Source organism: Dermatophagoides pteronyssinus, unplaced genomic scaffold, assembly GCF_027571235.1.
Source record: "Dermatophagoides pteronyssinus isolate colony J.1.1.1.1 unplaced genomic scaffold, Derpt_VIB-CSIC_2022.12 sq0044, whole genome shotgun sequence".
Classification (NCBI taxonomy): Eukaryota; Metazoa; Arthropoda; class Arachnida; order Sarcoptiformes; family Pyroglyphidae; genus Dermatophagoides; species Dermatophagoides pteronyssinus.
This window is the reverse complement of record NW_027461567.1, coordinates 147,899-171,945: the sequence shown is the minus strand read 5'-3', so window position 1 is coordinate 171,945 and position 24,047 is coordinate 147,899. Positions and strand designations below refer to the sequence as shown.

The 24,047-nt window shown below is 25.4% G+C and overlaps 5 protein-coding genes across 7 annotated transcripts; 2 read left to right on the top strand and 3 right to left on the bottom strand.

Annotated features, from left to right (window-relative positions):
- The first annotated feature begins 166 nt into the window (after positions 1-166).
- On the top strand, positions 167-1,663 carry Gos28 (golgi SNAP receptor complex member Gos28). 2 transcript variants are annotated; one of them, XM_075824024.1, is made up of 6 exons: positions 167-345; positions 405-466; positions 531-760; positions 835-1,028; positions 1,107-1,288; positions 1,368-1,663. In XM_075824024.1, exons 2-6 carry the CDS (start codon positions 415-417, stop codon positions 1,487-1,489), a joined length of 780 nt encoding a protein of 259 aa, XP_075680139.1. In that variant the 5' UTR covers positions 167-345; positions 405-414; the 3' UTR covers positions 1,490-1,663. The 2 variants fall into 2 exon arrangements, with proteins under 2 accessions (XP_075680139.1, XP_027195646.1); XM_027339845.2 differs by lacking the exon at positions 167-345 and having other exon boundaries at positions 389-466.
- A 59-nt stretch (positions 1,664-1,722) lies between these two features.
- On the bottom strand, positions 1,723-6,871 carry LOC113790206 (inositol polyphosphate 5-phosphatase OCRL-like). 2 transcript variants are annotated; one of them, XM_075824016.1, is made up of 10 exons: positions 6,207-6,871; positions 5,818-6,051; positions 5,547-5,742; positions 5,429-5,461; positions 5,048-5,368; positions 4,824-4,931; positions 3,898-4,583; positions 3,651-3,829; positions 2,203-3,578; positions 1,723-2,137 (listed from the first exon to the last, which is right to left on the bottom strand). In XM_075824016.1, exons 2-10 carry the CDS (start codon positions 6,025-6,027, stop codon positions 1,905-1,907), a joined length of 3,342 nt encoding a protein of 1,113 aa, XP_075680131.1. In that variant the 5' UTR covers positions 6,028-6,051; positions 6,207-6,871; the 3' UTR covers positions 1,723-1,904. The 2 variants fall into 2 exon arrangements, with proteins under 2 accessions (XP_075680131.1, XP_075680132.1); XM_075824017.1 differs by having other exon boundaries at positions 5,818-6,013.
- Positions 6,872-7,364: 493 nt separating this feature from the next.
- Positions 7,365-7,789, bottom strand: LOC113790212 (programmed cell death protein 10-B-like). Its single transcript, XM_027339846.2, has 2 exons — positions 7,741-7,789; positions 7,365-7,666 (listed from the first exon to the last, which is right to left on the bottom strand). The coding sequence occupies exons 1-2, from the start codon at positions 7,787-7,789 to the stop codon at positions 7,365-7,367; spliced, it is 351 nt and encodes a 116-aa protein (XP_027195647.2).
- Positions 7,790-8,849: 1,060 nt separating this feature from the next.
- Positions 8,850-11,155, top strand: LOC113790210 (uncharacterized). The gene is made up of 2 exons (XM_027339844.2): positions 8,850-9,737; positions 9,814-11,155. Exons 1-2 carry the CDS (start codon positions 9,340-9,342, stop codon positions 11,081-11,083), a joined length of 1,668 nt encoding a protein of 555 aa, XP_027195645.2. The 5' UTR covers positions 8,850-9,339; the 3' UTR covers positions 11,084-11,155.
- On the bottom strand, positions 10,974-24,024 carry LOC113790226 (cytoplasmic dynein 2 heavy chain 1-like). Its single transcript, XM_075823996.1, has 3 exons — positions 23,347-24,024; positions 14,265-23,250; positions 10,974-14,202 (listed from the first exon to the last, which is right to left on the bottom strand). The coding sequence occupies exons 1-3, from the start codon at positions 24,022-24,024 to the stop codon at positions 11,201-11,203; spliced, it is 12,666 nt and encodes a 4,221-aa protein (XP_075680111.1). The 3' UTR covers positions 10,974-11,200.
- Between the last annotated feature and the right edge of the window lie 23 nt (positions 24,025-24,047).

Sequence of the window (24,047 nt, the reverse complement as noted above, 5' to 3'; positions counted from 1 at the left end):
TTAAATGAGTTTGATTGATTTATTAAGAATCGATTGTCGTCGTTGTCTATATGATGATGGTGATTCTAAAAACAGAAAAAAATCTGATGATAATGATGATCTCGGTTGTGAGTTGTTCAATAACCTTTTCGATTTTTTTTTTTGTTTGTTTTTGTTTTTTCGACCATCATCATGGACAATCAAAAAATCCATCAAAACATAAGAGTCATTCCACCCCTCTTCCTCAAACATATATATAGCGCATATTCTCAATGAGCTTGAATTTTGTTTTTCGTTTTACTGAAATTTTCATTCAATAGATGGCGATCAAAGATTTTTTTATTATTTTCATCATGTTTACGTCAGGTTATTTTTTTCCTTGTTCGGTATTTTGATTTCGATTTTTCAGATTTTTTGTTTTTTAGATTAACGATAATGGCAATGGATAATAGTGATAATAATAATTCATCGATTAAACAATGGGAAGGTAATTTAAATTTTGGATTTTTTTTTTCTTCTGAATAATTTTTCCTTTTGCCAAAACGAAATAGAATTACGACGTTTAGCAAGACAATATGAAACAGATATTGATACAAAATTAGTTTCATTATCAAAATTAATGTCATTACGTAATGAACGTAAATATTCATCAACTGGTGGTAAAAAATTTCAAAATAATCATCGTAATAAACAAGATGATGATGATGATGATGAACCATTGATTAGTTCGAAAGAAAATTTTGATCATTTAACATTCGAAATTGATTCATTAATCAATACGGTAAGCTTATTTTTTTTTGTTGTTGTTGTTTTTGTTTTAAAAAAAAAGTTTTATTCAATCCTAAAAAATTACAGTTACAAGATGTAAACAATAAAATGGATCAATGTATACAACAATTACCAAATAATAATTCAATATTATATACATTACAAAGACATCAAGATATATTGAATGATTATCGTAAAGAATTTTATAAATTACGTACAAATATTGGTGAACAATTAAATCGTGATTTATTATTACAAAATTCAATGAGAAAAGATTATAAGTAAGTTTGTTTTGTTTTTACTAACATTAATTTTTAATGAATAAAAATTTTTTTATCACCCACATTAACACACCCAAGTAATGATTATGGACAACAAAATCGTAAAGCCGATTTTTTATTACTTAAAGAAACTGATCATATACGTAATTCAGAGATTATGATTGATGATCAAATTAATATTGCTATTCGTACACGTGATACATTACGACAACAACGTTCAACAATGAAAGCAATTCAAACACAATTAACAACATTGGCCAGTATGTTTTATTTTTTTTTCTAAATGTTAAATACTTAACAAAAATTGAAAATTTCACTTTCTTCCATTATATAAATTAGATAAATTTCCAATGATCAATAATGTAATGCATCGTATAGGTATGAAAAAACGTAAAGATTCAATCATTTTGGCAATCGTTATTGGTATTTGTTTTTTTCTATTATTACTTTGGATTTTTTAAAAACCAAACAACAAAAAAACCAGTGAAAAAACCCCCACAGATCTTTGATCAATTCACTATCGATTGTTGAATTTTTATCATTTTTTAAAAAAAAAGTTATTATAATTCCATTCTTACAGAATATATTTCTTTTTTTATATAATTATAATTACAATAAATAAAATTGAAATAGTTTTTTTTTGTTTAAAAAAATTTTTTTATAAAATAAAATAAAAAGACAGATAAAATCTACGACAATAATTAACAACGGGATAAAAAGATTTTTTTTTCTTGGATGCAAAAATATATATTTTTTATATGGTAAAATGTGTCACCGGTGTGTGTGTGAATAAAGAGGAGAAAATAATAATTTTTGTAAAATAAAATGATGAGAAACATATTGAGTAATTGATTGATCGATTGATTGATTTTCCATTTACCAAGTGTTTAGATTGAGAAAATAATTAATAAAAAATTGTTCAGGTGTTAATGTATCGATTTTATTTTGATTATAGCCACCACCATTATTTATAAACATTTGTGATGATAATGATGATGATGATGATGATGATGCTATGATTCCAGATTGATGATTTTGATTTTGATTATTTCGAAATGTATAAAATGATTCGGGTGGTCGTCGTATCAATATTGGTCCGAATAATTTTGCTTTGGTGGAGAAAAATTTTTTTTTATTAATTTGAAAGAAACAAAAATTTTTCAAATAAACTTACCAATATAAAGTTTATTCAATGGTTTATCAGCACCAGAATTATTACACATTTCCTGTAGAAACATAATCAAATATTGGAAGACTAAACGATGAATTTCAGGTAATTCATTATAAATTTGTTTACATTCACTATGATTTTTATTTGAATGTTGTATACGATCATAAAATTTGAATGGTATAATTGATTCGGGTAATGTTTCTAAAAATAATAATAATGCTTCAGCAACTGAATGTTCCGATACATTGTTAATTTTTTCTATTTCACCCGAATCAATTGAATCACGTATAATATAAAATTCATTTTCCATACCAGATATTTGAAATATATTAACATTAACATAACCATTACGATATAAATGATCAATTAATATATATAATTCTTTTGGTATTGATAGTTTTCGGTTGGTAATTAAATTTTTTGTTGTTGTTTCCATTGATTCATTATAAATATTAATCAATCGTTCATGATAATCTAATTGTTTAGGCAATTTATAATCACCATATTTTTGTTGAAATTCTTTTAATGTTATTGATGAAATTGTTTTTTCCATTTGTACTAATGTTTCTAATGAACAACCAAAACAACTAAGATGATAATCACCCGAAATAGTAATAAAAATATCTTTACCACCAATTAAACTTAATACTAATGTATCGGATAATGTTTCTAAACCATAATTAAAACGATATGCCATTGTTGGATCATCAAAATTTAATTCAAATACAATTGTTATATCTTCTTTTATATTAATCAAACCGGTTGATGGTGTTACACGTAACCATTGTTTACAAAAATTTTTATCATTTGGTTTATTTATAAAACGATAACGTATACGACTTTGTCCAATATTTGTTAATGTTAATAATCGACAATTATTATCTTTAAATGAAATTGGACCGAAATTAATTTCAGTTGTATCAATTGAAACTTGTGGTAATAATTCATTTTCAACTTTATCCAATTTTTTCATTACATCTTCATAAACTTTACGTTTTAATGTATGATCAATTAAAAGTACTTGTGATTGAAATAATGATGATACTGGTTTATGATCACTATCTTTTAATTCTGGATGTGAACGATAAATTGTTTGTTGAATCATTTCACCACGCCACAATATACGATCACACCATGCTGGTGGACGTCGTTTTTCGGATGAATCCCATTCATTTGTACCGGTATTATATTTATATGATGGCATATGATTAATTTTACCTTCTTGAAAACCTTGAAAACAATTTCTTTCTTTCATTTGATTACGTAATTGATCAATTGCTAATAATTTATCAAATTCTTTTAATGTTAATAATTTTTTAACATAATCAGTATCCGATGTCATTATACGATAGTTTAGATCACCAAACCAATATATTTGACTGATTTGAGAAATGAAATAATTTGAAAAAATTAAAAATCAATGAACTATCAAACAACAAAAAAAAACTTACTCATGATCATAAATACGTTTCGGTATTTTTAAATTCATAAATTGTAAACGTGAATTAATTTCACGAAAATCTTGATTACGTCTTTCATATTGTTCAACATGTGCAGCAAGATGACAATTAACTAAACAAATACTTGTATCATGTAATTCAAAACGAATAGCAACACCGCCTTTGTTTCCCTATTTGAAAATGAAAAAGTTTGAAAAAAATTATCAAACCAAACCAAACAAACAATCATCAAACAAACCATTTTGCCAAGAATTCCAGTACCAACAGTTTCAGCTGCAACATTTTTAATATATTGTCGAAATTCACGTGCAGCAAATATTACCAACATCATACCGATAAGACGAATTTTTTTCAATAAAAAATATTGCCGATCTGGATGTAATGATTGTTCACAAATTTGTAGCCAATATTCTTCTTTTTTATAATCATTAAATAAAAATGCTTCTTTACTTAGATCTAATTCTTGAAAACCGATTGCATAAAAATCCGGTCCAATCGAATCACAACCAAGAAAATATTTTCTCATTAATTCTGGTTTGGATAATATTTGTCCATTAACATTCCATGTACCAATAAATATTGTATAATTTATATAACGTACATATTCATTTCTACGTTCATCGGTTTCGGTTTGTATTAATAATTCACGATTATAATCATTTTCAAAATGATTATTATCTGATAATAATGATAAATCATTATCATTATTATTATCTAAATTATTATAATCAAATGATGATGTTGATGATGATTTTTTAAGATGATTATTATTATGATGATGATTATCATTAATATCAAGATCAATTAATTCATTTATAAATTGATTAGAATTTGCTGGCTGAAGATGATTATCATAATAATCATCAAATAATAATAATGTTGATGTTTTTGATGATGATGAATTTGTTTTTTTCATTGCCATTGCTAGAAGAGAGAATTGATCAGAAAAACAAAAAAAAACATCAGAAAAATTTGGTTATTTAAACACCCAATTTCGTTTATTTTGGATGTATTAGAAACACCTGTGTGTGTGTTATTCTAAACAAAATCTGTCACATTCATGTCACATATCAAAATTGTTTCGTTCTTATTTTTTTTTAATCCTCAATGATGGAAATGATAGAAAAACAAAAACAAAAAAAAAAAAAAAAACAAACAACAAACCTTTTGATAAATTTTCATTTGTTTTTTTCTGTTGTTCTAATGGAATTTGTTGTAAATATTGTTTGGTCCATTCAAAATCAATTGATTCGGTAAATGTACGATGTGATACTTTTTAATATATTTTTCAAAACAGAAAGAAAACGAAGAAAAAACATGAAACATAAAAAACAAACATTAATAACAAAACAGAAGCAAAAAATGCAAAATATTCACAAAAACCATACCCGAAACAATATGTTGTAATTGTGTAATAAATTTTTCAGTCATTTCATTATATGATAATATAAAACGATATGATGATGATGATGATTGTTTTCCATTGCTGTCATTGTTGTCATTGTCTTTAAATATCGATTCCGATTGATCAGTAAATTTTTTATCACCATCATTATTGATCATCAAAGGATCATATTCCAAAAGTATTGAATCTTTGATTGATAATGATTTTTGTTCAGTCAAATTTTTATTCAATAATGATGATTGATTATTATTGTTTGTAGGAAATTTATCATACGTTATGAATAATGCAAGATCGCTACCATTTTCTTGATTTTTTTTTGAAAAAGAAAAATTAGAAAAAAATTTTAAAGAAAGAAAAAACAAACCTGAAACTTGTAATAGAATTGGATCGATTGTTACTGGGTTTTTTTTTGAAACGAAAAGAAAAAATTATTGAAATTTTTCAGAAATTTTTCCCAAATATATTAATCAAAATGAACATACCAAGTTGATAATGAAATTTCAAATCAATTGGAATGATTGTTTCAATAATTTTATTATCATCATCAACATTAACATCATTGATATTTGCATTCGTATTCCATATGAATAGACCATATGATCCATAATCAGCTTGTATTAGGCCAATCAAACGTGATGATTGTATATTACCATCAAGTATGATGGCAACATTTAATATCTTGACGGGGTAAAAAATTGAAATTTAAAATTACAAAAAATTACACGAAGAAAACCTTTAAAATTACAAACATACAGCCAAACATTTATGATTAGTTTTTAATTTAGTTGCCATTGATGAATATTTATTATTCACATTATCATTATCATCATGAGGATGGCTCAATGTTTGTTGATTTGTTGTTGTTATTTTTTTCTTCTTTTTTTGATCGTTGCAATCATCATTTTCATTATCATTTTGATTATTTTCATTCAATGGTGATAGAAAAAATCTTGAATTCATCATTTGAGAAAGAATATTTTTTCAATTCTTGTGCGAAAAGAAAAAATTTCAAAATGATCACGAATGAAATTAACAAACAAACAAAACAAAAAACATCAACTAACCACACCTTTCCACTACAGCTCAAATCAATCAATCAAATCAATCATGATAAAAGTTGTAATCAACAAAACAAAATTTACCGGAAATTTTAATGTTTTTTTTTCGTTCGTTTGTTTGTTTATCAAATCAAATCAGTTGATGTTGGTGGTGGTGATCGTTTGGCCAAAAAAAAAAAATGAAAACTTTTTTTGATGATAAAAATCTAAACATTACAGGCAATTTTTGGTTGTAAATTTCAAATGTTGACTTTTTTTTCGGAAAAATAAAAAAATTCTTGTTTTAGTTTGAACGTTTGAGTGTATTTTGTTTGTTTGTTTCTGTTTCTGTGTTTGTGTCGATGTCAATCAATCAATCAATCAATCATAATGATAAACAGGCTGGACAAAAACCAAACCAAACCAAACTGAAAAACAGAAATTTTTAAAATGTTTTCTGGTCTATCTCATTTAAAAAAAAAAAATGATTAAGGCGTCTTTCATTATCATCATCATTTTTTTATCGATTATGGCGTTTGATTCAAAGATTTATCTGCAAACAAATCTGTCAATAAACCTTTAAAGAGATCTTTCTTTATAAAAACAGTGTAATTCTCAATTGCAATTTGTTTTTTTCTTGAGAAGAAATTGAGTAAATTATAATTCAATAATCGATTGAAAACGAAATAAAAACAATAAAAACAAAAATAAAATAAAAATATCATCACTAAATAACAATAATAACAATAACAACAATTTCTCAATGAGATTTCATTCTCTCTCTTCTATCTCTATCTATTTTTTACTGTAATCATCGCCATCTATCGTATGTTTTGGTAATGATTTTTTTTGAAAACAAAAATCAAAAATCAATTTTTTTTTTTTGTCAAAAATAAACTGATATTTTTATTCATTCATTATTTGGACATCAGATTTTGTTCTTCATATTGCACATTTTTTTCTTCACAGGGATGTTTTGTTTTGTATTGGTATCGGAACATATCGTAGTAGTTAGCTAGGTTAGTCTGTCAATCAATCGCGATTCATTGCCATCCATCCATCCATCCATCAATCAATCAATCAATCAATCAGGGTCTTTGATCAATTTTTTCCATAAAAATCACAACAAATTTTTATTGTTTTTTGTATTGAATTTGTTGCATAAATTAATTGTGCTGCACATTGTAATACAGGTTTTTCACTATGAAACAAAACAAAAAATTAATTTTTAGTGAAAAAAACTTTAAAAAAAACAAAGAAAACTTACTCGCCATTTTTAATATAATCTTTTAATGATTGACTAAATTGTTTTGAATCACGTATAAATTCACGACGACAATTATCCAATGAACGACGATCTTTTATATTAACAATAAAACCATTTGAATTAATTTGATAAATACAATCAAGTAATTCTTTAATTGCAGCAGCAATTTTACGAATTGTATCTAAAAATAATTGTCGATTATAGATAACATTAGGTATTTGTGCCACGATTCTTTTCAATTGTATTGTACAATGATTTAGATTTTGAAATGGTTGTTCTGTTCGTCGACATCGTTGTTCTATTATTATATGAAAAAAAAAGAAAAAAATTCAAAAATCAATTCAAATGTAAAACATCAGAAAAAAAATTTACCATCTGCTTCAGGAATATTTGCCTGTAATCGTAACAATGATTCAATCATATTAATTGAATCAATATTATTCATTGATAATATCATTTGACAGAATTGTTGTAAAAAACCTGGTTGACAATGTTCAGCATTAGCTAATGAATGTAATAATATAATTGCTGCATTTTGATTATATTTTTGTATTTTATATAATAATGGTCTTATTACAATTGGCCATACAAGTGCATCAATAACAGATTTATAACGATTATTATTATTATTATTTAATAATAATTCACCATCATAATTAACAATATCATTTTGTATTTGATCTGAATCATTGTTTGATGTTGTTGTTGTTGATAATTTATAATTCATTTTCTTCTGGTTTTTGTTTTGTTTTTTGATCGCAAAATGTCGTTTACAACAACGTATTTAAAGTTGACAATTTAGGATTGTAGCAAATTCCAGCGACAATAACAACAATGATTAGCACTACGCAGTCTTTTTGTTTTCCTTTCTCGTTTACAATGTTGATGATTGTAAAAACATTTTTTTTATGACACTTGTTTGCTTTGAACATGAAACATTTTTGATTTGATTTGATTAATTTAAAGTGAATAATAAAAAAATGTATAAAGTATTATGATGAAAAAAAATCCCAATGATATAATAACAGCGATTGCAAATTGATTATATACAATATCCAATAATAATAGAATAAATTCGTTTAAACTCATTTGGAATTTGATTTTTTTTTTTTTTTTGGTTAAGTTTTTTGGTTTTGCTTTGTTTTGTTTTTGGTCCAATTTTTTTGGTACAAATGTTGTTGTTTTTGTTTTGATTATTTGATTCTCTCTCTTCTCTCCCCATTTTCATTCGATTTTATTTACACCCAAATAGTCAAATAATGTATATTTAGCCAAAAATGGAAAATTTTACAATTTTCAATTACAATTCTTTTCCCTAAATAAAAACCTTTTATTTTTTAATTTTGACCAAATCAAAGATTACTTTAAGGATAACAATATTTTCAATCGAAATGGATCAATACTATAAAATTCCCTTTATCAGCATTTAGAGAGGAAAAAATCAAATCCAGAAAAATTCAAAACTTGAATTTTTAAAATTTCAAAATTTTCAAGCAAAAAAAAAGGTCAGTGATCGATAATAAAAAAACCACACACCAACCAATCATCAATCAGATATAAACCAACAACCAGATTGGACAAGTTTTTTTTCTTCTTTTGGTTTGTTGTCTATGCAATCACAGCAGCAGCAGCTGCCTTGTCTTCCTGCCCAAATATATTGCCAATTTTGGCTTATGTATTGTGTGTGTGTATGCTATGAAATAAGGGAAAAAACCTACATACACACACAATGAGCGAGAGAATGTGGTTGGGAAAAACAAAAAATTCGAGCAATAATAATAATTCAAATGTGGCAAGAATTCTTCTATGCACTGAAGTGATAGTTGGTCGTTGTGGTTGTTGTGATGGGAAACTTTGTTGATCGATCGAGTAAACACACACATTGAACAACCGAACTGAACTGGACTTGTGGTCATCATAATGATTTTGTTTGTAAAAATAATTAAATTTTAAAATTATAATTTTATAATTATGGCATCATCATTATCATCATCATCAATAATCATATTGATTATTGAATGTTTATATTTTTCATTTATAAATTTTTCATCATGTCAAACACTGACAACAACAACAACAACAAATTCATCATGTCCAAAAGAATTACAAAAATGTTTTTGTGGTTATATTGATTATAATAATCAAAATCAAAATAATAATCATTATTATTATGGTTCATCATCATCATATCCATTATCAAAATATTTTGGTAAAAATCTACATACATTTATAACAAATTGTACGGATACAAATTTTAATAATTTAAATTTTATATTAACATTAATACCAAATAAAACACAAGTATTGATTTTAAATGGTAATAATTTTAATCAATCAATGAAAATTACTACAACAGATAAATTACCAAGGTATTATAAATTTTTATTTTTGTTGTTTACAAATTTTTTAAAATAATAATTATTTACTTTTTCGATTTATTTACAGCTTAAATAAATTATTAATGTTGGATTTATCAAGAAATCAAATTAAACACGTTGATAATCATCTATTTGATCGAATGACCAATATTGAAACATTAATATTAAATGATAATCAAATTGATTTTAATTTAAATAATGATTCAAAAATAATGTTTAAACAATTAAAACGTTTAGAAGAATTACATCTACGTAATGCAACTGATAATAAAAAATCATCATCCGAATCTGAATCATTAATATCGATTATAATGAATAATCAACTGAAACAATTGAAAATATTAAACGTTGAATCAAATCAAATTGATCGTATCGATAATGATAATGAAAATAATAAATTATTCTGTTCATCACCACAATTACGACAAATATTAATGAAAAATAATCAATTAAATAAATTTCATCAAAATTTATCCTGTTTAACGGAATTATCATTATTAGATTTAAGTAATAATCAATTAAAAATTATTAATAATCAAACAATACAATCATTATTATCATCACAATCATTATCATATCATATAAATATTAGTGAAAATCCATTCAATTGTGATTGTAAACAATTAGATTTTTATCGATTTTTACATAAACAATTAGAAAAAAATATTTTTGATCATAATCATTATCAACAACCAACATTTGATTGGTTAGAAGAATATCGTTGTAATCGTACTGGTAAATATTTAGATGATATGAAAGAAAATGATTTTATTTGTGATAATCATTCTCATAATGAAAATAATAATAAAAATGATTGGTTAATGGAAGAAAATGAAATATCAATGATCAATCTAATCGGTACAGAACCAACAATGAATGAACAGGAAAAAAAATCAGCCATTGAACGTTATCGTTTTTATGTTACATTATCATATTTTATAATAACATTTTTATTATTATTATTATTATTATTAATTTGTGTATTAATATATACTAATCGTAGTTATTTACAAATATTTTGGGAATTTTTTTTCACCTGTTGTTGTTGTTGTTGTTGGAATTTAAAACGAGATTATCAAGCATTGGATAAAAATAATTCATCACAACAACCGCAACGAAGAAGACAATCATCGTTAAATCAATGGTGGCAACAAATTCAACAACGACGACCACGACAATCATCAAAAATCTATGTTAATGATCAATCATCATATCGTTGTCATTATACAACCAATAATGATAATGATGATGATGATCGAAAAAATAATCAACGTTATTTTATACGCCATAATGATCATCAGCATCAACAAACCGATATTGCTGAAGAACAACTTTGAATTTATAATTTTTTTTTATAATTTTAATTTACTTTTTTTGGAATACTTTTAATATTAAATAATTTTTTTTTTTATAATAAACATTCTACTAACTACAATGTTTTGAATATTGGATGACTAAATAAAATTTCCCAATACTAATGCAACACCCATTTCAATCCATCGTTCATTTGATGTTGATTGTTTTGTTGTTGGTTGTTTCGTTGTTGAACATGGTAATGGCCATTGTTCTAATAATGTTTGTCGTTTTGAACATGAATATAATGGTATTTGAATGGAGTTTTGATCATTGGATTGCTGTTGTTGATCTGATTTTGTTGAAAATATCATCATTAATGGTGGCATTAAATTTTGAAATTTTGAATCCGAACTACATTCTTGTAATTGTTGATCGAAAAATTCTGCTGCTTCAATCCAAATACCATCTAAACGTATTTTAATTATTGTTGATTCATTTTGTTGTTGTTGATCATTATGATCATTTGTTGTTGTTGTCCATTGATAATCAATAAATAATCGATCAATACTTGTTGATAATTTTTTTGCTACAAATTGTTTTAATGAATTAAGAAATAATTTTGGATGAAAACAATGTGTCATATCAAATGATATTGTTAAATTATCATTTGTATTTAGAATATTTGATAATTTCATATAAATTTTAGCTAAATTAATAAGAAAATCTTGTGCAATTTCCGAACCATTTAGCCAAACATTTAACCATGAATCTGGTGTATGATTAATCTGTAAATAATGATCTAAATCTATATTATTATTATTATTAATTGATTCGTTTGTTTGTAATTCATGATCAATTTGTAGGATTAATCTTTTTGCAAAATCAAATTCAAACAATATAAAACCACGTATGAATAAATTTAATGTTGATGCATCTAGAAAACTTGATTCAACAATTGAATTATTTGACATTTCTTCACGTAAATCATCAATTTGATCGATACGACATTTACCCAGTATACGTATCCATATTTTACGAAAATATTTTATTCCAGATGGATTTAATGTTGTTGTTTTTGTTTTTGTTTCAGCTGTCGATGTTGTTGTTGTTGTGGATGATGATGATGATGATGGTGATGATGGTTGTTGTTGTAATTCTTGTTGTTGTTGTTGATCTTGTTGTTGTTGTTGTTGTTGTTTAGATATAGATAATAATTGTAAATTTTGTTTCAACCGTTTATCTAATAAACGATTACGAAATTCATTTGCATTTAACGGTAAACCAAGCATACGAAAATCAGAATCTTGTTGATCTTTTTGTTGATTTGAATTTTTCGATAAATATTGTTGAAAATCCGAATTTGGATGAAAACAACGTTTCAATAATAACTTTAATACTAATTCATCAATATTAAAATCAATTTTACCACCATAAATAACCTGATGAAAGAGGCCATCTAAATATTGATAAATTTTATATCGTTGTTGTTGTTGATTATTTTTCACTGATTTTTGTTGTTGTTGTTGTCGTTGATCTAATAATCGATCAAAATCTAATATTTTTTCAATAATTTCACAACCAAAATAAAATTCATTAAAACTAAATTCATAATTTTTATTCCAACCAAATGGAATATAGAAACGTCTTTCACAACAAATTGCATGAAAATATTCAAAATTTTCCAATAATTTTCCATAAGAATTATTATCGGGTTTGATTTTGTTATTTGTTGTTGTTGATCGTTGTTGTTGTTGTTGTGATTGTTGTGAACGTAATCGACGTAAATGTGAACGTAAACCGGGTGCTGATTCATGTGCATATTTTATACACATTTCCAATAATGTACGTGGAAATTGTTCATTTGATTCGGTTACTAAAATTAATGGTGGTAACATTAACATTCGTGAATTATTTGATGACGAAGATGATGATTGTAAAATTTGTATTAATTTTGTTAGCCAACCAATTACTAAATGCAGATTATTCATACATAAAACTTTTAACGGTTTTGATTGTTGTTGTTTGGTGTTAAAGGATTTCATCGGTTGTTGTTGTTGTTGTTGACGATTACCACCACCACTAGTTTGAATCATATTCTGTATCAATAATGATACCTGATCAATAGTTTCATTACCCATTGAAATCATTTGTAAATCATAACCAAATTTTTCCATTGAATTTTTTATCTCTGTATTTGGATCCGAACCAGGTACTGTTATTATTAATGCAATTTTACTACCAAAACAAGTAGTATTTGATTGAAATATTTCCATAAGAAATTCATCAATATTTTGTTGATTTGTATCATTATCCCATGATATAATTAATGTTGATTGTTTTGGAAAACAATTTTTCAGATATTGTCTAAATGTACGTCGATGTTCATTGAATAATGCACGTGATATATAATTATAAAATGCAAAACATAAATCATCTTCAGTAAATGTTTCATTATTAGATTTTGAACGTAATGAATCAATAAATAATTGTTCAAATTCTTCATAACCAAAATAATACATTGGACATAGTTTCGAAAGGTTTTCAATTGAAAAATAAAGATTTGCTGCAAATTGTGATAAATTTTTATATTGAATTCTTTCACGTTCTAATTCCGTTTTTAAATGATCCGATTCATTTAATGAAATTTCAATTTGTGCAGTAGATTTTTTCAAAAATTTCAATTGTTCAATTAATGGTTGATTTTCCAGGATATTTCCCGTTTCATCAATCGATGATAATTTTATTAATAATTCATTTTCAAATTGTTTTAATTGTTTTTGTAGATCACGAACATAATTATCTATACGAATTTTTTCCGTTTCTAATTCCGGTTTTTTAACATCAATAATTTGTCCAAGTAATCTGGTTGAAATACTACTAAAACTTGGTGAAAGATTTACAACACGTATATTGGCCAATGTTAATGATGAAATTTTATCCAAATTATTTGTCATAAAATAAATGGAAAATTTTGGATTATAATCAATTTTTTTATCACCAATATAAGTCCAATATCTTTGATCATTTGATGAACCATAAATCAAACCCATTATTAATGGAATTAAACGTTGATCAAATTGATTGAAATCTGTTATGATTATTGTACGACCAAAACGTATACCTAATTCTAATATTTTAAGCCAATCTTTTGCATTGAAATCTTTGAAGAAACGAAAAATTTGATTAGTAAAACAAATCAAAAAAAGCAAAAGAGAAACTTACTTGTAATTTCAACATTTTTAAATAGATTCAATGCTTTATGTGCTGGATCACAAATCAATGATATCATTGATGGATAAATCATCATTTTTGAATCCAATGTTGTTGATGATGATGATGATAATGTTTGACCAAACAAAAGTAATTCTTCTTCCGTTTCAAATTGTAAAAATTCAATTAAATTAAATGAATTGATTTGAAATTTTTCAAAACATTCGGAAAGAATTTCTGTCCGGCGTGAATAACTTGATTCACGACATGCTTGCGTTAGGTATGCTGCAATAATCATACATTTTAATGGCATACGACGATATTCAATTTCAATTTGTAATAATTTTTCATTCCAACGTTGATATTCATCGCTAAGATCATTAACAATTGTTTCACTTTGTTCAAGAATTTTTGCCGATTTTTTTAAATTAATTTCAATTTCAGCTGCTTCAATTGTAACTGCTTGCATACGTTCACGTAATTTATCAACTTCAGTATCAACATCATTCAATTGTGAATCTAATGTTCGTATACGTGATTGTGCACGATGTAAATTGGTTTCTAATTTTTTCAATTCTCTTTCTAATGGTTCAATTTTATGTAAAACACTTGAATATTCAACATTTGCTTTAACCCATTCAGCTAATGGTGCTGCAGCAGCTGATGCACGTTTTGCTGTTGTTAATTGAAAACTTTCTGAACGTTTTTTTAATAATTGTTCAACTTTTTGTCGAATTTCTGGTGTAATTTTATGACAATCAAAATTCATAATATCTTCTTTGACACCACGTTTCGAAAGAAATGTTTTCATCGATACCCATGATGTATCATTAACACCCATCAAGCGTAAAACACCTTCCAAAATATCACGTATAATTTCCGGCGGTGCACGTAATGAACGAATTTCTGATAATGAATCTGAACGTATACCACCAATTGCTGCTTTAGCTGATTGTAAAATTGGTTCAATTTCATTTAATTCTTCATCGATTTTTAATTTACGTTCTTTTAGATTATCGGTTTCAATTTTCATACGTTGTTGTACATCTTCTAATTCAATTTTTTTATCTTCTGATTGATGCATTGAATTCATTATCATTTGAAATGCATCATCAGCTTCAGTACGTTTTGAATCTAATAATTTTTTCTGTTCATATGCATCATTTTTAAGTATTTTTACTTGATTTGATACTTGATCAAGTCGTGCAACACCTAATTTCATACGTTTATTTTCATCATCAGTTTGTTGTTGTTGATAATGAAATAATTGTATAAAATTTTGTATAAAATCAGTATAACTACGAATATTATCCATTTTATTTGTATTTGATTGATCTTGTTGTTGAAAATGTTGATAAATTTTTGGAAACATTTTTATTATTGAATCATCATCATCATTATTATCATCAACAAAAAGTTTTTGTTTATCAATTTGTGAATAAATTAATCCTTTAGTAAGATGATAATAATCATCTGATGTAAATGGTAATGAACGATGTATACGTGCTTTTCGTAACCACATTAAATGATCCATCGATGTTAACCCGGTGGTTGTTATTATTAATCTTATTGTTATGTTTGAAATTTGTTGTTGTTGCTGCGATTGTTGTTGTTGTTGTTGATTATAAATATTAATTTTTGTATAAATTTGATCACGTAAATATGGTAATATTTCAAAATGTATTTCATCAATTAATAATAATAATAATTTTCGATTATCATCTGCGGTTGTTGTTGTTGTTGTTGTTGATTGATCATCATAATTAAACAGTGTTTGTAATTCATTATTTAAATGTCTTTCCGATTGTATTGAATCTGGTGTCCATATTTTATCATAACCAAAATTATGTGCAATTGTTTTAATTAAAAATTTTCTACCCATACCATTATTACCTAATATAATCATTATTGATATTGAATTTATAGTTGTTAATAATGAATTAGATTGATTTTGATTATTTATAATTGTAATTTTTTCATTATTATTATTATTATTATCAATAGCTAAAAATGAACATAAATCAGCAATTAATAATTTTGTTTGTTTTAATTGTGGCCATTCAGGACGATTTAAATCATTTTCCTGACAATAATTACGTATCCATTTTTGTATTTGTAAACAAAATTGTTCATTATTAATTAAACGATATTTTGATTGACCATTAATACTTGTATAGAATATCTGATTATCATTATGATCCATCATTGTTTTTAATATTTGACGATTTGATTCTTCAGTTAAATTATTCATTAATGTTCTATAAATTTCATATTGTACTGATTGTTCATCATGATTATCATAATGTCTTAATGAATCAATAATATCGATACCGATTTTAAGAAAATCAATTTCATTATCATTATCATTATTATTTAATTGTCTAATTAAATCAATATAATAACCGGGAAATAATTGATAATCAATATTCATTGATAATTGTTGAATTTTACCGGTTAATATTTGTTGAATTTCATTCAATGAATAACGTTGTAATTGTATTAAATGTAATTGTGTTAATAAACGTTTATCAATCAAATGAATATCTGTACAGGTTAATATTAATTGAAATGTTGGATCAATTTGTATCCATTCAAATGTATCGGGATGATGAAAACCATTATGTTTTAATAATAATGTTAATAATGATATTAATGAATTTGATGACCATTTATCATATGTTAATAATTCTAAATGTCGAATGAATAACCAAATTTGTTGACCATTAATTTTTGATCTAATCATACGATTTGTACCTGAATGTACAATTGTTGTACAATCGAATAATTGTTTTAATAATAATTTTGAATCAGTTGTTGGTGTACAATCAATCGATAATAATTGTCCATTCATTGATTGAAATAATAATTCTTGTGCTAAAATTGTTTTACCCGAACCAATTGGTCCAATCAATAGAATATGTTGACCGATTAATGGTTTTAACATTTCTTGATAACGTTTTATTGAATCAGTTATTATTAGATTATTTTGATTGATTTCATAATCATTATTAGTTGATTGTTGTTGTTGTTGCTGTGAAAAATAATGACCAGAAATACGATCAATAGCATTTGATTCATCTTCATGATTTAATTGACAATAACGAAAATGTTCTAACATTGAACGTGCTGTCGATATTGGTGAAAATAATTGTTGATGATTTTGATTCAGATAATTCTGTATAATTGATATTGCAGTGAATGATAGCTGATTTTTTGCAACAAAACATTGTACCATTTCATTAATCATAATCATATCGATTGATACAACACCTAATCTTGATATTGTTGCTGGTGATGCATTTTTTAATGATGTTGTTTCAAATAATATACGACAATGATTTAAATCAAAATCAATTCGTTCACCAGATGGTAATGTTAATACACGATTATCATCCAGTACTGAATTCAATGCTTCAACCCAATCCGGATCAATATCACCATCAAATATTATCCAATTCATTGAATTATTACTATCATCACTATTACCACCATTAATATCATTATCATTACGTGTTATATCACGTGATTTAGCTGAAAATAAACCATCATGCCATTCACGTGTATCATCATCAATATAACCAAATAATGATGATCTTTGCATTGATTTTGGATTAATTATAATCAAATTGATTGAACGAAATTTATTTGTTGCTGTTGTTGTCGATGATGACATTTGTTCTAATGAACGTTTTAACATTTGCCAAATTGTTGTTTTACCCGAACCAGATGGTCCAATCAATACAACACCAAAACGTATCTGTATTTGTTCATATAATTGTTGTATTTTTTCCAATTGATATTCATTATTAATAAGATTATTTTCATTAAAACAATTTTCAACTATATCAACAAATGAATCTGAATTTGATTGTGAATTTATTTTCATTATTGATCGTTGTTGTTGTTGTTGATTATTATCATTAGTGTTATTATTATTGTTGCCGAATTCTAAACCAAAAACAGCTTCAATTAAACCATCAAATTTTAATGAATCCGTATCAACTAATTTTGATTTAATCTGTTGTCGTAATGTATCGATAACTAATTGAATTTCTAATTGACATTCATCCAATGATTGATGATCATTATTTAACATTATTTTACGATTATTATTTAAACGACGTCCACTTGATTCTAAACATGCTTTTATTGTACGTAATCCCCAATCATAATGTTTTTGTTGTGACATACTACCTTGAGCGAATTCAAACCAACATGGTATTTTTTCACCAAGTATCCTGGTTGCTTGATCAGAAAATCCTTCAGCTAATGATAAAAATCGAACAATTGTTTTTATTTCTGGTATTGTCATTGCAACAGGTAAAAATAATGATTTAAGATTATCCGGTATACGATTACGACCACCATAATCTTTACCAGCTGGATTTAATGTTATAAATATTGCAGCATTATTATTAATATTTATTGTACCATATTCATTAAGATTAACTGTTTTTGATTGATTTTTTATTGCCCATTGTATTTCTTGTATTTGTGATGATAATACCGATAGAACATCCAATTGTAAACGATTAAATTCATCAAAACAACCCCAATTTCCACATTTAATTAGACCAACAATAATACGTGTCATTGATTTAACATCGATTGCTTCATCACAATTAAATACTAAAACTTGACGGCCAAAATATTGTCCTAATGCTTTAACACTTTCAGTTTTACCAGTACCAGCTGGACCATATGGATTACCACCTAAACCTAAATCCATTGCCTGTGTCAGCGTTAGAAAACATTTATTTGTTAATGTTGTATAAACAAGTTTTGAATCACCTAAACAACCAAGATATTCAAATGAATAATCAAATTCTGCTAAACCCATACAGATTTTTATTTCAGCTGTTGATGATGATTGATTTGTATAAAATCTTAATTGTGATTGCCAACACCAATGTTTTCGATCATTTACATTTGAATCGATTAATGTTTCAATAACATTTATATAATGAATAATATCCAATACAATTTGTTTGATTTTGATTTTCGATAAATTCTGATTGATTTGATTTGCTGTTGCTGTTGACGAAGATGATTCGGAATAATTTTTCGATAATAATTCAATAATTTTCTGTTGAAATTGATCAACATCTTTAGTTAATGTTGATAGAATTTGTTCATAATAATTTTTCAAATCAACAAGTTTATTATTATCGATTGCATTTTCAATTGATTCAGTAAAATCCAAATAACAATATAAACTTAAAATTTGTGATGGAATTATTGTAAATAATTCATTATCATTATAAACAAAATGTTTTTGTGATAATTTTTCTAAAAAAATTGATTTTAATGTTGATTTAATTTCTAAATCCAAATCTTGTAGCCAACGTTCAATACAAGATGGTCCATGATTATTATCAATTTGAATGGATTTTTTCAATTGAATACGTTCACCTTGTATTGATTCAATCGCAATGATCTGTTGTTGATCATTCGGATGATAAACTAAACAACCAATTGTATTAATGAATAATTTTTTAACTAAACCCGATTGATTAAGATCAATTTTACCGGATAATATTAATAATAAATCTTCATCAGCAAGAAAATAAAATCTTGGAAATCTTTGTCTTGATTCTTCTATAAATGAACGTAATTTTTTCTGTGTTTGTTGAAAATTTTGATCAATAATCCGTAGACGATTTTCCCAATTTTTCACCTGTATCAGATATGAAAAACGACCATTATTTTGTCTAATTAATTTCATTAATTCTTGAAAATCATTTGAATAACGAACAAATGTTAAATCATGAAAAAAACTTGATGATAATGTTGATGATGATGATGAACCATGATGATGATCATTATAAATTGGTTCTAATGAAATCCATTTTCTTTGTATTGAATTCAATAATAAAACTAATTGTTCAAATTGTACTAATTTTGTTTCCCATTCTTGATATTGTTGTAAATATTCATCGGATATTTCATCATTATCCATATTACGTATTGTTTGTATAAGAAGAAAACAATCAGATATTTGATTAAAACATTGATACCAATCTTTTATTAACATAATTTCAATATTATTTTTCATTCGATATGGATATAAAATAAATTGTCCATTCAATGCAAATTGATTTAAATCATTTAATGCATCACGTAATAGATTATCATTATAAGCACGTTTATTTATATCTAATATTTCTGAACGATTTTCTAATAATTTTTCCTGTTTCGACCATAAATCTGAAAGTTTTAAATTTTCATAATTTATATCGGTTAAATTTAATATATTCCGAAGGAATTGATTCCAATGTAGTGATTGATAATTATCACCACGACATATTTCAATTGTTTGTAGAAATTTTTTCCAACGTTCAATATATGATTGTAGATAACCATCATTATTATTATGATTATCATTTGATAATGTTGTTGGATGATGTTGTTCCAACCAATCATTAATATATTGATTAATTTTTGTTAATTTATTACGACAAACAATCCATTCCATTTCTTGATATTGTTGTAAACCTTTTTCAAATTCATAAATTATATGAAATTTTTCATATAATTCCTGTATTTCATTATTAATTTTATTCATTGATTCAAATGAACGTGGTTGTTCTAATTGAAAATATTCACAACTTTTCGATAATTCTTTCATTTTTCCAATCAATTGATTTGAATTTATTTGAAAATCATTAATAATTTCAGGTGTTTGTTTAATATTATCCGATAATTCAATCCAACGTTGTAAAAAATTATCAATTTCTTCTTGTAAACGATTTAATTCTATTGAAATTTTTGTTTGTAATTGTTCACGATAATCGGTTAATAATTCCATACGATTATTGAAAATATTATCAAATTCATTTATAATTAATTTTAATTGATCAAATCGATTAATAAGATCTAAAGATTGATCATTAATAGCTGTTGTTGTTGTTGATGATGATGACCATGAACGAAAAAAATGTATTTTTTCCCTTAATGTTACCGTATCGATTGTTAATTTTGAATGAATTTTATCCAATTGTTTTGTGATTGTTTGATCAAATTCAATCAATTCATCAATATTCGTTGGACAATGTTTAAGTTGATCAATATTTTGTCTACAAATTTGTTCAATTTGATTTAAATCCAAATGACATTGATCACGTATTGAATGTAACAATACGATTTCCGATTCATTAAATAACCATTCGATAAACATTTTTATCGGTATAATATTAATAATGAAATTACTATAATCACATTGTATTTCATTTATCATTGAATATTTATTTGAAAATTTTTTTGATAAATTTTTTATCAAACGTAAATTATATTGATAATCTTCTAATGTTTTACAATTGAATATTGTTGATTTTTTTGTTGTTGTTGATGATGATTGCTTTTTATCATTATAAACATTATCATCAACGTGATGATGATGAACATAATTATTAGATTTTATCATTCGTATTACATTATAAATAGCAGTCCATTGAATAAATTGTTGTCGAATCCGAATCAATTCATCGATTGCATCAAATACTTTATGATAAATATTTTGAAATTTCGTTGCATTTCGATAATAAATATTATGAAATAATGTTCGTGGTGTTTTGACAATATTTTTATTCGCTTGCGTTGAATTATCAATCGATGATAATGATGGATTAATTTTTGTATCTAATGACCAATCAACAAATGCACGAAATGTTGATGGATAACGTATGAAACGTTGAAAACGTTCAAATAATAATTGTTTTAATTTTTCAAATGATGGTTCATAAACAACAAACCCGGATGAATGAAATTGTAATTCAATTATATTATCCTGATTGGATATTTGTAAATTCATACGTTCCCATTGTAATAAATCTTGATCAACATTATTAAACATTATAATCATTTCTTCATCATCTTTATCATTATTCGTTGTTGTTGCTGATCTATTTAACTGTTTTGCTGTTTTCATACGATTCATAATTGCTGATTGTTTATTTGTTTGTCGACGATTATTTATACGTATCATCATTGATTGATTAAAATAATATTCCAAAATTTTATATAATTGATAATCCCAATGTTTACGCCAAACATATGTATTTTGATATGATTGATTTGTTGATGTCGATGATACTTCACCAATAATCAAACGAATTTTTTCAATAAAACGATCCCATTGTGTTAATGATATATCAATCATCCATTTAATTGTTTCCAATATTTTTAAATGTAATTGTTGTAATTGTTTATTTTGTTGTTGAAATTCTAACATAAATTTTTTCAATTCATTAATCCATTTACTAATTGAATCAATACCATGTGACCATGTTAATTGTTGATTACTTTCTAATAATGTTGTAAATGAACGTGCTTTATCAATTAACATTGGTCTTTGACTTGGTAATATTTGTTCAGCAACAGTCATATAAAATCTGATAATTTTTCTCAGATCACTAACAAAATCAATATATAATGATATATTTGATTCCATACGATCAATATCATCGGGTATTATAAAATGATATTGTCGTAATTGTCGTATATTTTGAGCAAATTTTTCCAAATATGGACTTAATGTTATTCGTGGACGTTGTGTACGCTGATCAATAATAATACATTGTTTAGTTAAATCATAATGAATATTTTTCGATATATTTGTTGTCCAACGATGAAATAATTGTATTGATTCGGAATCTAACATTTGTGATGTTTCAGTCATATTTATACGATACATATTTAAATCATTTACATCACGAAACATTAATGGTATGTTTGCAACAATATTTGATAATAATTGTTGTCGTTGTTTTAATGTTATTATTTTCATTGCCATTTGATTTAATTCACGACCAATTTGTCGTTCTTGTTTTTCTTCATCATCGTCATCTTCTTCTATTTCACCATCATCATCATCATCGGAACTTTGACTAGATAAATTTCCATCCAAATCTGATGATGATGATTGTGTTGGATATTCTAGCAATGTTTCTGACCATTCACTTAATTTACGTAAAAATTCTGTTCGTTCATCCAAAAGATTCTGATTGTTTGTGTGCGTGTTTTTAGTGGAAAAAATTTAGATTAAAAAAGAAGAAAAAAAACATGGATAATTTTGAAAAACAAAACAAAAACAAACCTGAAGAACTTTATCACGATCAATAAAACGTTCCAATTGATTATATGCTGCAATGATTTCATCATTCGTTATTGGACATGTACGTAGGATTTCGGATAAATGTTTTATGGCTTCATCATCGGTCACCAAACGTATCTGTACTGTTGATCGATGATATGATGATAATGATGATGATGATTGCTGCTGCTGATTGATTTGATTATCATCATTTTGACCACCACGATGATTAACATCATTCGAACGAATAAATAATATTGATTGTTGACCATTTACTAATTCATTTGTTGTTGATTGTTGTTGTTGTTGTTGTTGTTTGGAATTGGTAACATTTCTATGACGACGATGATGATGATGATGATGTCGAATAATATCATCCAATGAAATTATTTCAAATTTTGGTTCATGACGTTGCTGATGTTGATGATTATCATCAATATTTGCCAATTGTACTAATAATGATCGACGATTTGATGATTTTTGTTCAGATGATATTTGTTTATCAGAATTTGAAAGTTGAAAAAATTCTCTTATCAATTGTTCATCTTGTTCATTTAAATCAAACCATGGTTGTTGAAAATAATTTCTTACTATATCCCTTATCATTAATAATAATAATGATGATTCATCATTATTATTATTGGATTTATTTTTTGAAATTTTTTGACCATAAAATTCCATGATTTCATTTTGATTTTTTGGTT

Coding starts and splice junctions, on each gene's coding strand:
- Gos28 (XM_075824024.1), top strand. CDS start 415: ATGGCAATGGATAATAGTGATAATAATAATTCATCGATTAAACAATGG. Junction 467..530: donor ATCGATTAAACAATGGGAAG/GTAATTTAAATT, acceptor AAAACGAAATAG/AATTACGACGTTTAGCAAGA. Junction 1,029..1,106: donor TCAATGAGAAAAGATTATAA/GTAAGTTTGTTT, acceptor AACACACCCAAG/TAATGATTATGGACAACAAA.
- LOC113790206 (XM_075824016.1), bottom strand. CDS start 6,027: ATGATGAATTCAAGATTTTTTCTATCACCATTGAATGAAAATAATCAA. Junction 3,579..3,650: donor AAACGTATTTATGATCATGA/GTAAGTTTTTTT, acceptor TTCTCAAATCAG/TCAAATATATTGGTTTGGTG. Junction 2,138..2,202: donor ATTGAATAAACTTTATATTG/GTAAGTTTATTT, acceptor TCTCCACCAAAG/CAAAATTATTCGGACCAATA.
- LOC113790212 (XM_027339846.2), bottom strand. CDS start 7,789: ATGATTGAATCATTGTTACGATTACAGGCAAATATTCCTGAAGCAGAT. Junction 7,667..7,740: donor AAATATTCCTGAAGCAGATG/GTAAATTTTTTT, acceptor ATATAATAATAG/AACAACGATGTCGACGAACA.
- LOC113790210 (XM_027339844.2), top strand. CDS start 9,340: ATGGCATCATCATTATCATCATCATCAATAATCATATTGATTATTGAA. Junction 9,738..9,813: donor ACAACAGATAAATTACCAAG/GTATTATAAATT, acceptor ATTTATTTACAG/CTTAAATAAATTATTAATGT.
- LOC113790226 (XM_075823996.1), bottom strand. CDS start 24,024: ATGGAATTTTATGGTCAAAAAATTTCAAAAAATAAATCCAATAATAAT. Junction 23,251..23,346: donor ATCGTGATAAAGTTCTTCAG/GTTTGTTTTTGT, acceptor ACAAACAATCAG/AATCTTTTGGATGAACGAAC. Junction 14,203..14,264: donor TAAAAATGTTGAAATTACAA/GTAAGTTTCTCT, acceptor GTTTCTTCAAAG/ATTTCAATGCAAAAGATTGG.